We start from the raw sequence: 12,938 nt of genomic DNA, 5'->3' as shown, positions 1-12,938 counted from the left end.
TAAAATTTATTTTGTCGTACGTATCACGTTTACAATTTCCACATAGAAATAAAATCCTCTACATTTGTGTTACTCTACTTATTTGGTGAAATAGTTTATTCCTGTATTGACATATAGAAAAAAGTAATGATTAAATGAACAAAAGTAAGAACTCGTGTGCTTCTAAAAACTATTAAAAATTAATTTCTAAAGATACTAGCGATATTTTTTTAGTGAGAATGAATTACAGGAATGAAATTAGTACATGAAATAAGTTTTTTTTTTCATATTCAACATGTTAAAATTCTATGAAAAGCATCTCAAAAACAGTATCATAATTGTGGAATCATAAGTTTTGAAAGGAGAGCAAACGCCTTTATAACTTCATTTTAACATCATAATTAGTTTATAATATAATACGTTAAATGAGAAATTATTATAATACTGGCGTATAGCCCGTCACAAATGACTGGGCAAGTACTACCACCACATAGTATACACTAACCTCACGTTTCTTAACTGTACTACCACCACATAGTATACTCTAACCTCACGTTTCTTAACTGTACTACCACCACATAGTATACACTACACTAACCTCACGTTTCTTAATTGTACTACCACCACATAGTATACACTAACCTCACGTTTCTTAACTGTACTACCACCACATAGTATACACTAACCTCACGTTTCTTAACTGTACTACCACCACATAGTATACACTAACCTCACGTTTCTTAACTGTGTGAAGTAAATTTTGCGAAATCAAGCTTAGCCAACGAAGAGGCAGAAAAATGAAATTGATACAGTCGAAAGCCAATAACTTCCTTTGTGAGCCAATCAAAATTAAGATCATTCATGAAATTAGTTCGTGGTGCACTCATGGAATAATTATTGGTAAAAATCAGTTAAATTGACAACTCCTAATATATAGAAAAGTCAGTGTGTTTTAGTAATACTACGTTCCAACAATGGCTGTCCCTTAGCAACAAAAGTATGTATATAAATACGACAGTACTATCTATTGTATGACCGTGTAACTACTTCGCAATGTGTGGCTTGATCTTCACCAAACTTCGCATGCAGGTTTGTTGGATCCATGCAAAAATATATACACATCTTACATTGGCGTTTCCGCGTTTTTTATAATACTTCACCTAGTGTTGATGAACCTTCACCAAGTTTAGCATGAAGATTTATTGGGTCATGTGGATATACAAGCAAATTTGCTATTTCACATTTTATGTTTTGCAGTCTTATGGGCGTTTTTGCGTTTTTAACAATTACATGTAAGAGAAGCAATTTTTCATGTCCTTTCATTAATCAATAATTTAGATAACTTCTGTCTAGGGTATGGTTTGTGTTTTCTTTTTTAGCAAAGCCACAAAGGCTATCTGCTCAGCCCACCGAGGTGAATCGAACCCCTGATTTTAGCGTTGTAAATCCGGAGACATACCGCTGTACTAGCGGGGGCCTAGGGGATGGACACTTCAGCTAGTAACCTAGCAATTTTTGTTAGTCTATGCACTAAAAGTATAAAATGAAATGTGTAGACAACAAAACTGGGAAAATATTTGTTTATTTACTGGTGTAGAGTCTACCTTTATCAAAGAGTTTTGTTTTTTATTTGAAAAGTTGCTGATATAAAAGAAAATATCTTAATTCAGAAACAATTCAAGTTTAAAACTGAATCGATATTTGTATTTTCATGATAAATTTTATGCACTTGGCTCTAGTCTAGGTGATCCTACATTGTCTTTACTTTAAGTTCATTATGCTAACACTTACTGCACTTATAAGGTTTCACGACTCCTTGCACCCCGTCACTGAAATGTTAACGGTCACACAGTAGTTGAACTATTCCACCTGCAAAAATGCATTTTGGCTTGTATGATTCCTCCTATTTCGAGAATTGAAGAAAAATCAAGTGTAGCCTGACATACACTGACCTTTATATTGATTAGAAGATATCAAAATACATTTTACTGAATAAGATTTTTTTTTCAAAATTTATTATTTTGAGAACACTTTAATGGCATCATAATTGTGACTAGTGGTTTAAATACACTTTAATTGTTGAATTTTTAAACGATCTAAATATTAACTAAGTACCATTAATAAATACTTAAATAAAAGGTAACTGAAAACTATTAGTAAATATTTAAGTGGAAAGGCATTGTACTCGAGTATCAATAGGTCTTAAAGAGATACTATTGCATTAAAAACTGTAAACTGAAAATACATTAAAACTCCAAATGTTGAATAAGTATTTACAAATTTGAAACAAAGCTAATGTCAAACCAAAAGTAAATCATATGTGGGTGTTGGAATTACTCTTTGAAACGTTACGTTTATTTTTGTGTGTATTTTTTTCTTCTTTTCAATATGCTGATTTTTTCCAGACAATGAGATATTTTAAGAGCATACTAAACGCTGCCACATTCAGTGGAAAAAATTATTGTTCAGGAAATAAAAAAGTTAAATTCTGAGGACATAAAATGATATGAATTTGTTTTTTTTGCTTAGCAGGCATGTTTATTTTGAAGATGTATTTAGTTCATAACTGGTAGGAAAGGCTGTAAAAGTTCAAAAGATTACCAATTTCAGTGATTCAGCTTGGAAGTGTGCGTAGTAAGTTCGAAAAATACTCTTATTTTCAAATATATTTTATTTATATTTACTTAACGATGGACTTTTAAAATGTTTCAAGTATTACTCCTTAAACAAGATTATTCTTGTGGTAAAATAACTCAATTTAACTTTTGATGGTGTCATGAAATGCGTGTAGTTTAGTCAGTACGTGTGCAAACCTCTACCAGAATAACGAGCGTGGAGGTACTACGTGTGCGAATCCCAACAGGGATAACCTTTGTGAAACTACTACATGTTTGGATTCTCACAAGTATAACCTGTGTAAAACTACTATGTGTGCAGATCCCCACAGGAGTAAAATATGTGGAGCTACTACGTGAGCGGATCTCGACATGGATAACTTGTGTGGGACTTTTTAGTTGCATGCCTTCACTTGTGTGGTGTGTGTACGTTGAGGAAATCCCAAGACGAAACGTAGAACGTCCCACAAAAATTCAACACATTCAACTACGGTTATGGCAGACATCCCCACGAGCAGGCCCATGTTTCCTCCAATGTTGGATAGCAAAGTTTCCCACTAAAATTATAAAATACACAAAACAGTGAGTTATACATTTTTTATGTATTCGTATATCAATAAAATGACTTTCTTTATTAGTAACATTGATATTAATTTTGGTTTGTTTACGGTTAAGCACAATGCTATACTATGGGCTATCTGTGATGTGCCCACCACAATTATCGAAATCCGGTTTCTAGCGTTAAATCTGAAGTTATACCGCTATGCCACTGATGGGGGGGGGTGTTAACTCTTGTATGCAGCGTTTATTAATTTATACTTATCCTAAAAACTTTATATTTGAAATATTTATTTTATATGCTAAAGTTATTAACTTTGCAGGCCCTCACCGGACAACAACTTCCACATGGGAACTCATCAAGAAGATGTGAACCATTTAATGTTTTTTATTCAATACTTAGTTTTAGAAGCAGGTTATAATTGTTACTAACCTTCGGTCTTGTAACTGAAAATGTAGTTAATATACCAACGTCATCAGATGGCCAAGCGTGTTAAGGCGTACGACTCGTAATCTGAGGGTCGCGGGTTCGCATTCCCGTCGCGCCAAACATGCTCGCCCTTTCAGCCGTGGGGGCGTTATATATTCGTTGGTAAAAGTGTAGCCCAAGAGTTGGCGGTAGGTGGTGATGACTAGCTGCCTTCCCTCTTGCCTCACAGTACTAAATTAGGGACGGCTAGCACAGATATCCCTCGAATAGTTTTGTGCGAAATCCAAAATACACAAACACACACACACACAACATCATCAGATGGCACAATGGTGAAATTAAGGGTTCATACGCTAAAAGTTGAAGCATAGACGCAGCTAGCTCATTATGTAGTTTTGATCTTAACAACGAAATAAACAATGTATTAAAGTATTGTTGTTTTCAAGTTAATTTCATCGTAAATACTGGCTAATTTTATAGCATTTCATTACAAATACTGTATGAAAACAGGTGCCTGCTCATTCTATCACTATTTTCGCTTCTGTAACACCGAGACTTCTTCTGAAATATTAACAACTCTTAGGTCTCCGTTAGCGTTCGCCCCTCGCTGGGACAGTGGTAAGTATTCGCTAAAATCAGGGGTTCGATTCCCCTCAGTGGACACAGCAGAGCCTTATGTGGCTTTGCTAAAAGAAAAATACACACACAAGTTAGCGTTCATTTGTTTAAAAAATACTTTTTCTGTCTAAAAAGATAAACGGAAGTTGTTGTTGTTCTTAAAATTATCATTGATCCATTCATGTGCAAAAATCCCCAGAACTAATTAATTAAAACAGTTATGAGCTTAATTACCACTTACGCTGTATGTTGGAATCTCCTCAATTTTTTGATAGTATAAATTCGAAAAATACACATGCAGCCCCGTTCTTATTCTGAAAAATAATTACAGAAAACATGTGATTTGGAAGTTACAAAAACGAATTGTAATGAATCTTGAAGAGTAATAAAATCAGAATTATCGTAACACTGACAACTGCAAATCGATCAAAACTGGTGCGAAGAACAAAAGTACGTTTTCATTCCATAGATTGTTAACAGTCCTAAAACTTGATCTCTTACATCCTTTGGAGTCATATCTATCTTTGGCAATATCCATACTTTTAACATATGATGTATTATGCTTCATAATAACAAGTAAAATATTACCGGTGTATTCATCACTTATATGTAACAAATAGCGTGATACACGTGAATGTATCATTTATATGTAACAAGTAACAAAATACAGGTGAATGTATCATCAATTTGTAACAAGTAACAAAATATACACGTATTCGTCATTTATACATAAGAAATAGATCTTTGTTACCAGTAAAAATACTTTACTTCAAGTTCCAGATGCGTTCAGGTCAATGATTCATTAGACATTTCTTTCATCTATGAAGTACGAAAGGATGCCACAGTTTAAATGGTAGAGAAAATATAAACAACATCCGATTCGTTCACGATATTAGGTTAATAAATAAACTTTTCAAACTCGTATCTTGTAACAACAGATAGATTTGGATTTTCTTTTGTACTTAAGGATTTTATAAAAATAAAATCTGGATAAATCACAGTTGTCGGACCTTTTTTGTTTTCTGATAGTCACTGTTAAAATAATGGTACTGTTGTAAGTTATCGTTTCTTCGTTAAATTTTTTAACGAAAACTGAAATTTTAAAAGTAAACAGCACTTTATGTACATAAGTTAAATGTCTTGTTTAGTGGCCAAAGACATCTTCGGTTAAGTTATAGTTTTCTCTAATTTTTAACACTGACCAACGAAAGAACACCCACTCAGTAAGACTCAGACCACAGTAGCTTTCTCCTGCTCTCAAAATGGAATAGAGTGGTTTAAGTGTAACTTTTATCAAGTGCCTATAATTGAAAGTTCATATCGAGTTCAGACGGCATTATGTCTCGAACCTGGAACCCTTCGCACTACACCCATTCCTCATACCAACCACTAGACTACACCCAACACAAGTGTTAATAACAGTTTATACTCCAAGTATGTCAAAATTTTACTTATAAAGTAATGAAAAATACTCTCTAACCATTGTAAATAGTTGTCCTCCACCCTTCAGGTACTCATTTGATAATCTCTGAACTATGGAAGATGATTATATTCCAGCTTTTTGTTAATGTTTTTATATTTATATTAACTGAAATACACAAACAACACAAATGCTAATTGTTAATAAGTTTTTACTAATAGAATTACCTCAAAAGCCAACAAAATACGACACATATGATAATAACGCACCTGTCAACATAAGCATTGCAAGTGCCCGTTGCTTCGTCGAAGGTCTTAATTGCTTTAACTTGCGTATAGAAATTGTAGTTTAATTCGGTAGACGATCGTGATACTTCATAAACATCCATCCTGAAAATAATTCACAAAAAAGATCCATTTTCTTGAAAATATAAAAAGACAACCATTTTTTTCTTTCAAGTTAATTTCAACGTGCTTCATAACACTGAAAGATGAAATCATTACATCAATGTTTTTTTTAATTACTTTCTATTTTATTTCAAATACTGTCAAAAAAAGAGCAGAAGTATATCAGATATTACTAAAAATAGTTCATATAAATCTCTATCAGTTATAGTAAATAAACCTATATTAGAGGTCATAGCAGAAAATATGAAATATTAATTTATGTTTATTTATGTAAGCAGGTTTAGTTTTGTATTAGGTACAGTTTTAAAAACTGCACTGTGGTTTTTGAATATGGAAGTGCACGCATTGTGCTAATGTTATAACAAAGTGCTTATAAATCGTTATTTATTAACTTATTATTATGCAATGATCGTAAACGCAGGTCAAAACATACTTAAATAACATCCACGGATAATATAATGATTCAACCTAGTTTTTAAGTTCATGTCAGAGTTTGATTATTAGATAAGGGTCTTTTACGGTAGGTATCTGTGACTTCTTTAATATAAATTCGAACAATAAACAAACAGCACACTATTCACTTGTTTTAAACTAATATATATTTAAAAGAAATTACCCTCAGTAGCGCAAAAATATGCCTGCGGACTTCTAATGATAGAAACTATGTTTCGCTCACCGTGGTATGAAATGCACAAATAGTCTGTTGTATAGTTAATAGATATTTTAATATATATTTAGAATACTGAAACATATTGTATACTTAGACAAATCATTAACAATTCTAAAGCTCAAAATTATATGGAAAACATAACACCTTTGTCTGTTTAATTTTTATACCGGAAAATACATAACTTACTTGCATTGAGGATAACACTTGCATTCTATTTCCTCTTTTGCAATCTGTTGTTTAACATCTGAAATACAATCCCCTTGAAGTAAAGAGAAAAGCTATTATCAATGACATAATCTGTTTTTTAGACCACAAGTATAAAGTTGATTAAATATTAGTTGTTGCATTTTGTGTTTTTAACACGATCGTAAAGCGCTTCTCCATACGTTATTGTAAACGATCCTAAATATTCAAACAGCAAGGATTTTAGAATATTTCTAACGGCTGACTAGATTAACATTAACAGATAAACGGGAATTTCTTAATTAATTTTATCAATGGAAATGAATAGTTGTTCAATAATTATAATTTAGTATAAAACCAACTAAAAACTGAACTATCTAATGTTAATCGAACTGAAATCATATTCAAACACTGAAGAACAAATTTAGATATCTAATAAATAAGCGAAATGTTATATTTAAAACTTGTGAAATATTACAATTCTATAATTATTACGTACATTAATTTAAAGTGAAATAAGCATTATATTTCTAGTTGATATGCATACATTTAGGCAAAATAACTGAATGCATATAGCAAATTAAGCATCTGTTGGAAAAAAACTGAAACAGTTTTATTTACTCGTTAGCTCTATTCCTGTGTGTGTGTTTCTTATAGCAAAGCCACATCAGGCTATCTGCTCAGCCCACCGAGGGGAATCGAACCCCTGATTTTAGCGTTGTAAATCCTGAGACATACCGCTGTACTAGCGGAGGGCAGCTCTATTCCAAGCAGCATATTTAAGTCAAAAACTGGTAATGAAGGTATACTAAAAAGGAACAATTAGTTTGAACTGCCCAGAATCTCATTTGTTTCACGGACATTCCATTATATATATAAAAATGAGCAATCTTACGGAAAAAAGCCTGAACTTTTTATGGTGAAACTGTTTTTCAGATCCGATAATACTTAGCATCTATATGCCAGTTTGAATGGAAATTTCGAATGATTTTATTGTTAACAATATTATATAAATTAATGTAGAGCTATTCAAATATGTGGGGAATTGAAGTTTTAATGTGATTTATGGAAATATCTTAACCCTATAAAATAAAGTGTTAACGTAATTTGAGAAAAAATACGATAACTGATTTTTTATTTTTTAAATAACGATAAAACTATTCCAAAAAATATTGCGCTTTCTTACGTTAATAATACTGCTTTGATGCCACATTATCAAAAATTAATAAGCATTTTAAGTTCGCTCTATATTAGGTTGCTAAAATTGTTAGCCACGACATAGCGTCTCATAGAATGACTCCGTCTTTTTCTTTTCTTTTTTCATGTACAATCTTTTAGTTTATGTCTCCATCTCTTGACCGATTTGAAACATAATTTCAGCCATGGCTATTGAGAATTCCCTCATATTCGTTTTCTAGAAAATGGAATAAATAAATAAATTTCTCTTTCCATTATAGGGTCGCCACTTAACCATTATTTGATTTCAAATACGTTCTGAAAGAGAATTTTCTGTCTGTTTATTTTTCTGGTATATCGGCGGTATATTCTAGAAACACTTGACAGGTATATTTGTAACTTTAACGTCAGTTTGTGTAAATACATATGTAGAAAAGCAACAAAGCTAATAACTTGTTTCCTTCTTCAACAAGTCGCAATCTGCAGCACCACTTGATACATTCCAGCGTTCATAACCAACAAGATAACAGCCACATCTTTTGAAAACGTTCCGATCTTTACAGATGTGTTGACACTTCTGAAAAACAAATATCAAAAAATAGAAATATTTAACTTTCTAAGCGAAAAGCATGCATATTTAAGTAACTGTTTTAATTTAATATCAAAGTATTCAGATTTTACTTTTATTGTTTTTTAAATGTATTTTGGTTAGAAACTGCGTGTTAGATTTGCACATTTGCATCAAAGTTAAAGAAAGTTCTGAATTTTTCAATCGAAATAAAGGTAATCTAATTAGCCTGACGCTACATATTATCTAAACATTATATTCGAACCAGGAATATATTAAATACTATACACGTTAACGATTTCCAAGGAAAAAAACCAGGGTTTCTACGTTTGTGTAATTTAAATGATATTGAAAGAATTGATAAGAGTGCTCTGAATTACAGTTTGGTAAACTAGAGTAAAACAGAGTGAAATTTGGTAATAAGAGCATTCTAAAAGAAAAACATACATTTTCCACACCTATAGAATTTACTAGTTACTCTATGTAGTTTATTGTATATAGTACAACGTAGAAAGTAATACAGGCATGGACATCCGCAGTTTTTCCAGGGGACGGGAGGGAGAAAAATGTGAAATGTAGAAAATATTCATATAGATATGTTGAATAAAGTAAGATTTATTTTTCTCATTTTTCAGGGGGAGGACAAGTTCCTGCCCCCATTTTCGCGGATGCACATCAATAAAAGTGTTCTGATGTACTTTTCAGATTTAATATTATTCAAAATAAAATAATTTTTTTAGAAAAAAGCCTCTTAAGTAAATACGTAAACGGGAATGTATTAGGTGGTATGTTATACCTAAAATAAGAAATAACAAATTAAAGTATTCTAAATAGTGTTGTTATACAGAATGAACGTTTTAAGCATTTCGATGTTAATACATGGCTCACTGTCTCTCTGAAAATTCCCATCGTACCAAACATGCTCGTCCTTTCAGCCATGGGGGCGTTATAATGTGCGGTCAACCCCACTATTCGTTGGTAAAAGAGTAGCCCAAGAGTTGGAGGTGGGTGATGATGACTAGCTGCCTTCCCTCTAATCTTACACTACTAAATTAGGGACGGCTAGTACAGATAGCCCTAGTGTAGCTTTGTACGAAATTTAAAAACAAACAAACAAACCTCTCTGGAAAAATGAAATTACTTTATTTCCCAATAGTCAAATTCTCACACATATTGCATGAACTTTTGTTATGAAAATATAAATACCTGGGACGAAGCTTAACATCGTGACGGCAACATTAATAAAATATTTCTGATTAAGTGCTTAACTGGTTTATTATCTTGGCAAAGAAAATAATTCTACTGATCCTTTTAACTTAACATTTCTGAATAATTTATTGCAGAGTTTGCCTTATGGAAAATTTCTGTAGTACAGTTTGTCAACATTAACAACAAAAACAGAAATAGTCAGGCCCGACATAACCAGATAGTTAGGGCACTCGATTTGTAATCTGAGGGTCGCGGGTTCGAATCCATGTTACACCAAACATGCTCGTCATTTCAGCCGTGGAGTGCGTTATAATGTGACGGTAAATACCACTATTTGTTGGTAAATAAGTAGCCCAAGAGTTGGCGGTAGATGGTGATGACTAGTTTCCTTTCCTCTAGTCTTACACCGATAAATTTGGGACGGCTAACGTAGATAGCCCTCGTGTAGCTTTGCTTGAAATTTAAAACAAAACAAACTACCCACAACAGTTAATACGGTACGTTAAGAAAATTGATAGATTCTGTAACAACTGTGCTGTTTATTAAGAGCTAATTTTTTATGAAAAAGTAAAAGGTTAATATAATGTTATTTACGTTTACATATATGATTCTTGTGCATCATATCTTACTTACAACCTTCAACGTATTCGTAGTGAATCCGCTGTTTCATGTATTGATGTTGTTTCATATTTTTCTATGTGAATAATTCCTTCATTCAACATCAACAGAATTGTTGACAGATGATAAACAGATATTTTTTTCTTGTAAAAATGGGAGTAGTTATTTTCTATTTCTATAAAAAATTCTGTGTCGTTTTCTTAGGCAGTACTGTTATTGTCTGTTTTTCTTATTTATAATAAGCACCTAATATCACCTGAAATAAAACTGAGGTTTGTTTTGTTGTTGTCGCGTGAATCCAAATTACATAACTTTTGTAAACTCAGCTACATGGAATAGTGTTGGGTCTTCCTTTGGTATCGGTTTATGCAATCACACTTGTTACCATATGCGATAAAGTCAATAAGAGTGCAAAGTATAATCACCTTTCAACTAAATAACAGTATTATTATTGATTATTCTATGATTTTGATTTTAAAGAAGCAAACTCCAATAAAAAGCACTCATAAATCACTATCTAATGAGTGTGTGAGCTGGCACTAATTGGATGTGGTAAGATGGCGGACATGTGTTTGCAATATAACATCAGCTAAGTGCTATCATATATAGAGAGATCAGCAGTGTCCTAAGATTATTTCAATTTCCTCCTTGCTACTTACTGCCTTAGTATCCTCAACAACTCTTGACTGCCTGCATTCATCAGACATGCATAGCAAACGACGCAGCTACACGATATTCTATTGTCTTCGCGAAGCCAACTAAATACATGTTGCACGTGGCGCGGGTACCGTTCCCACTTTACATATATATACGTTATCTTCAGTGAAATTAATAATAACATTTAAATTATATAGCTGATGTATTAGCAAAGTCAAAATAGAACAGATTAAAATTCTTAAATGAAATTACTCCAAGAATGTTCTGACTCCTTTATTATCTTCCATTTAAACATTATCATAAAAACAAGAACTGACGCTATGATCTATCTGTTAGTTTTAGGTTAAGGTTTTATTTAATCAGCCTATTAATAATTTGAAGAATAACTCCTAGAATCCTGCCAATAGCCGTTAATATCTTTTATTGTGATATTTCTGTACTTTGTATACCATCCATTTGTCTCTTGGTGGCTCAATGGTAAATTCCAGGGTTCATAACTCTAGAATTCAGGGTTTAATCTTCGTGATAAACATAACGCAAGCAGGTTTCTGATATTTTGACCTGAACTAAATGAACCACTATCTACGGAATTTCTTTTACGGGCTTTCCTAAAAAAATGAGTTTTATGAGATTAGTTTTCTGACATTGTAAAATATCAGAAAACACAAAAGAAAATAACTGTTATCAAAGCAAGCTTTTCCTATCTAGTTACGTATGAATACGTTTCTAATAAAGACAACTGTCAGATTGAATTGACATATATAAAAAGAGAAGTGATTGTAATGAAAAAAGAGAAAACGTTTTCAGTGCGTATTTTAAAATAAATTTTAATAGTGTCACCTGTAAGACACTTCAAATCGATACAAACATTTCCTTAGATTTGAAGTGAATGTGATTTTGCATACATAGAAAAAGTTCTCATCAAAACTGCACGAATAAGACGAGATATGAGCATAGCATAAAACTGTAAAAAATATTCAAGCTTCATATTATGTAGTTTGTTGAAATTTTCACCAGAATTCAACCGATTTACTACTATTTTCATTAAAATCTGATCAACCAACAGCACATAATTAATAAGCTATGGCGGAAAGCTTTATTTCGATTAGGATTAACTACAAACTAAGAAATAAGAAAATTCGTACTTCTAACGTATATTTGCCAACATTTTCTCCAAATCCTAACTGTGAAAAATCGTTATGACATTTTCCCCAGGGTTCTCCAAGTTTTTGCACATGTAAATACTTCATTTCCAAGGTCGTCAGGTCATTGTACTTGATGTTAATTCCAGAATCGGTCATCTTCGGAATGTCATCAGGATCATGAATAGCTACTCGAATACCGATTTGACGACTGTACAAATCCACATATTCTGTTCTATCGCCTTTCAAAAGGAGTTGGAGTCCTAAAAATATGAGAAGAAAGAATGAATTGTCTTTCCAGGTTTTAAATTAAAAGGAAATGCTTAAAATCACCCCCGAAAATAATAGAAGGATAAGCCACGTTCTGGTTAAAGAATAGCCAATTGAGAAATAACAGTATTTAAGCGCTAGGAAAAGAACGAATTGGAGAAATTCTAGTTGGTAGCAACCAACTGAGTTGAGTTATAAAAACGAGGAAACAAGTGCATGTGGTTAAATAAACGTAAAATAAATAATTAAAATAATAAATTACATATGAAAATGGTCCTTGGTGGGTCAGCGGTAATTTTACGGACTTATCACGATAAAATTCGGGATTCAGTTCCCTGTTGTGGTCATACTGCAGACAGCTCACTATGTAGCTTTCCATTAAGGAAACAACAATGACAAGTAAAAGATTTGAATTTAT

General features: G+C 32.4%; 1 protein-coding gene across 1 annotated transcript in view; it reads right to left on the bottom strand.

The window, feature by feature from the left end:
• LOC143256903 (degenerin unc-8-like) overlaps positions 1 to 12,938 on the bottom strand; it is a 37,679-nt gene continuing 24,741 nt past the window's right edge. The window contains exons 5-10 of the mRNA XM_076514743.1: positions 12,254 to 12,513; positions 8,510 to 8,633; positions 6,884 to 6,956; positions 5,890 to 6,009; positions 4,442 to 4,514; positions 1 to 3,151 (exon numbers count right to left, since the gene is read on the bottom strand). Of these exons, the coding sequence (XP_076370858.1) occupies positions 2,990 to 3,151; positions 4,442 to 4,514; positions 5,890 to 6,009; positions 6,884 to 6,956; positions 8,510 to 8,633; positions 12,254 to 12,513 (812 nt within the window). The 3' untranslated portion in view covers positions 1 to 2,989. The remainder of the gene's footprint in view (positions 3,152 to 4,441; positions 4,515 to 5,889; positions 6,010 to 6,883; positions 6,957 to 8,509; positions 8,634 to 12,253; positions 12,514 to 12,938) is intronic.

Source organism: Tachypleus tridentatus, chromosome 7, assembly GCF_004210375.1.
Source record: "Tachypleus tridentatus isolate NWPU-2018 chromosome 7, ASM421037v1, whole genome shotgun sequence".
NCBI classification, from domain to species: domain Eukaryota; kingdom Metazoa; phylum Arthropoda; class Merostomata; order Xiphosura; family Limulidae; genus Tachypleus; species Tachypleus tridentatus.
The sequence above is the reverse complement of the archived record's forward strand: the minus strand, read 5'-3'. Positions and strand labels throughout refer to the sequence as shown.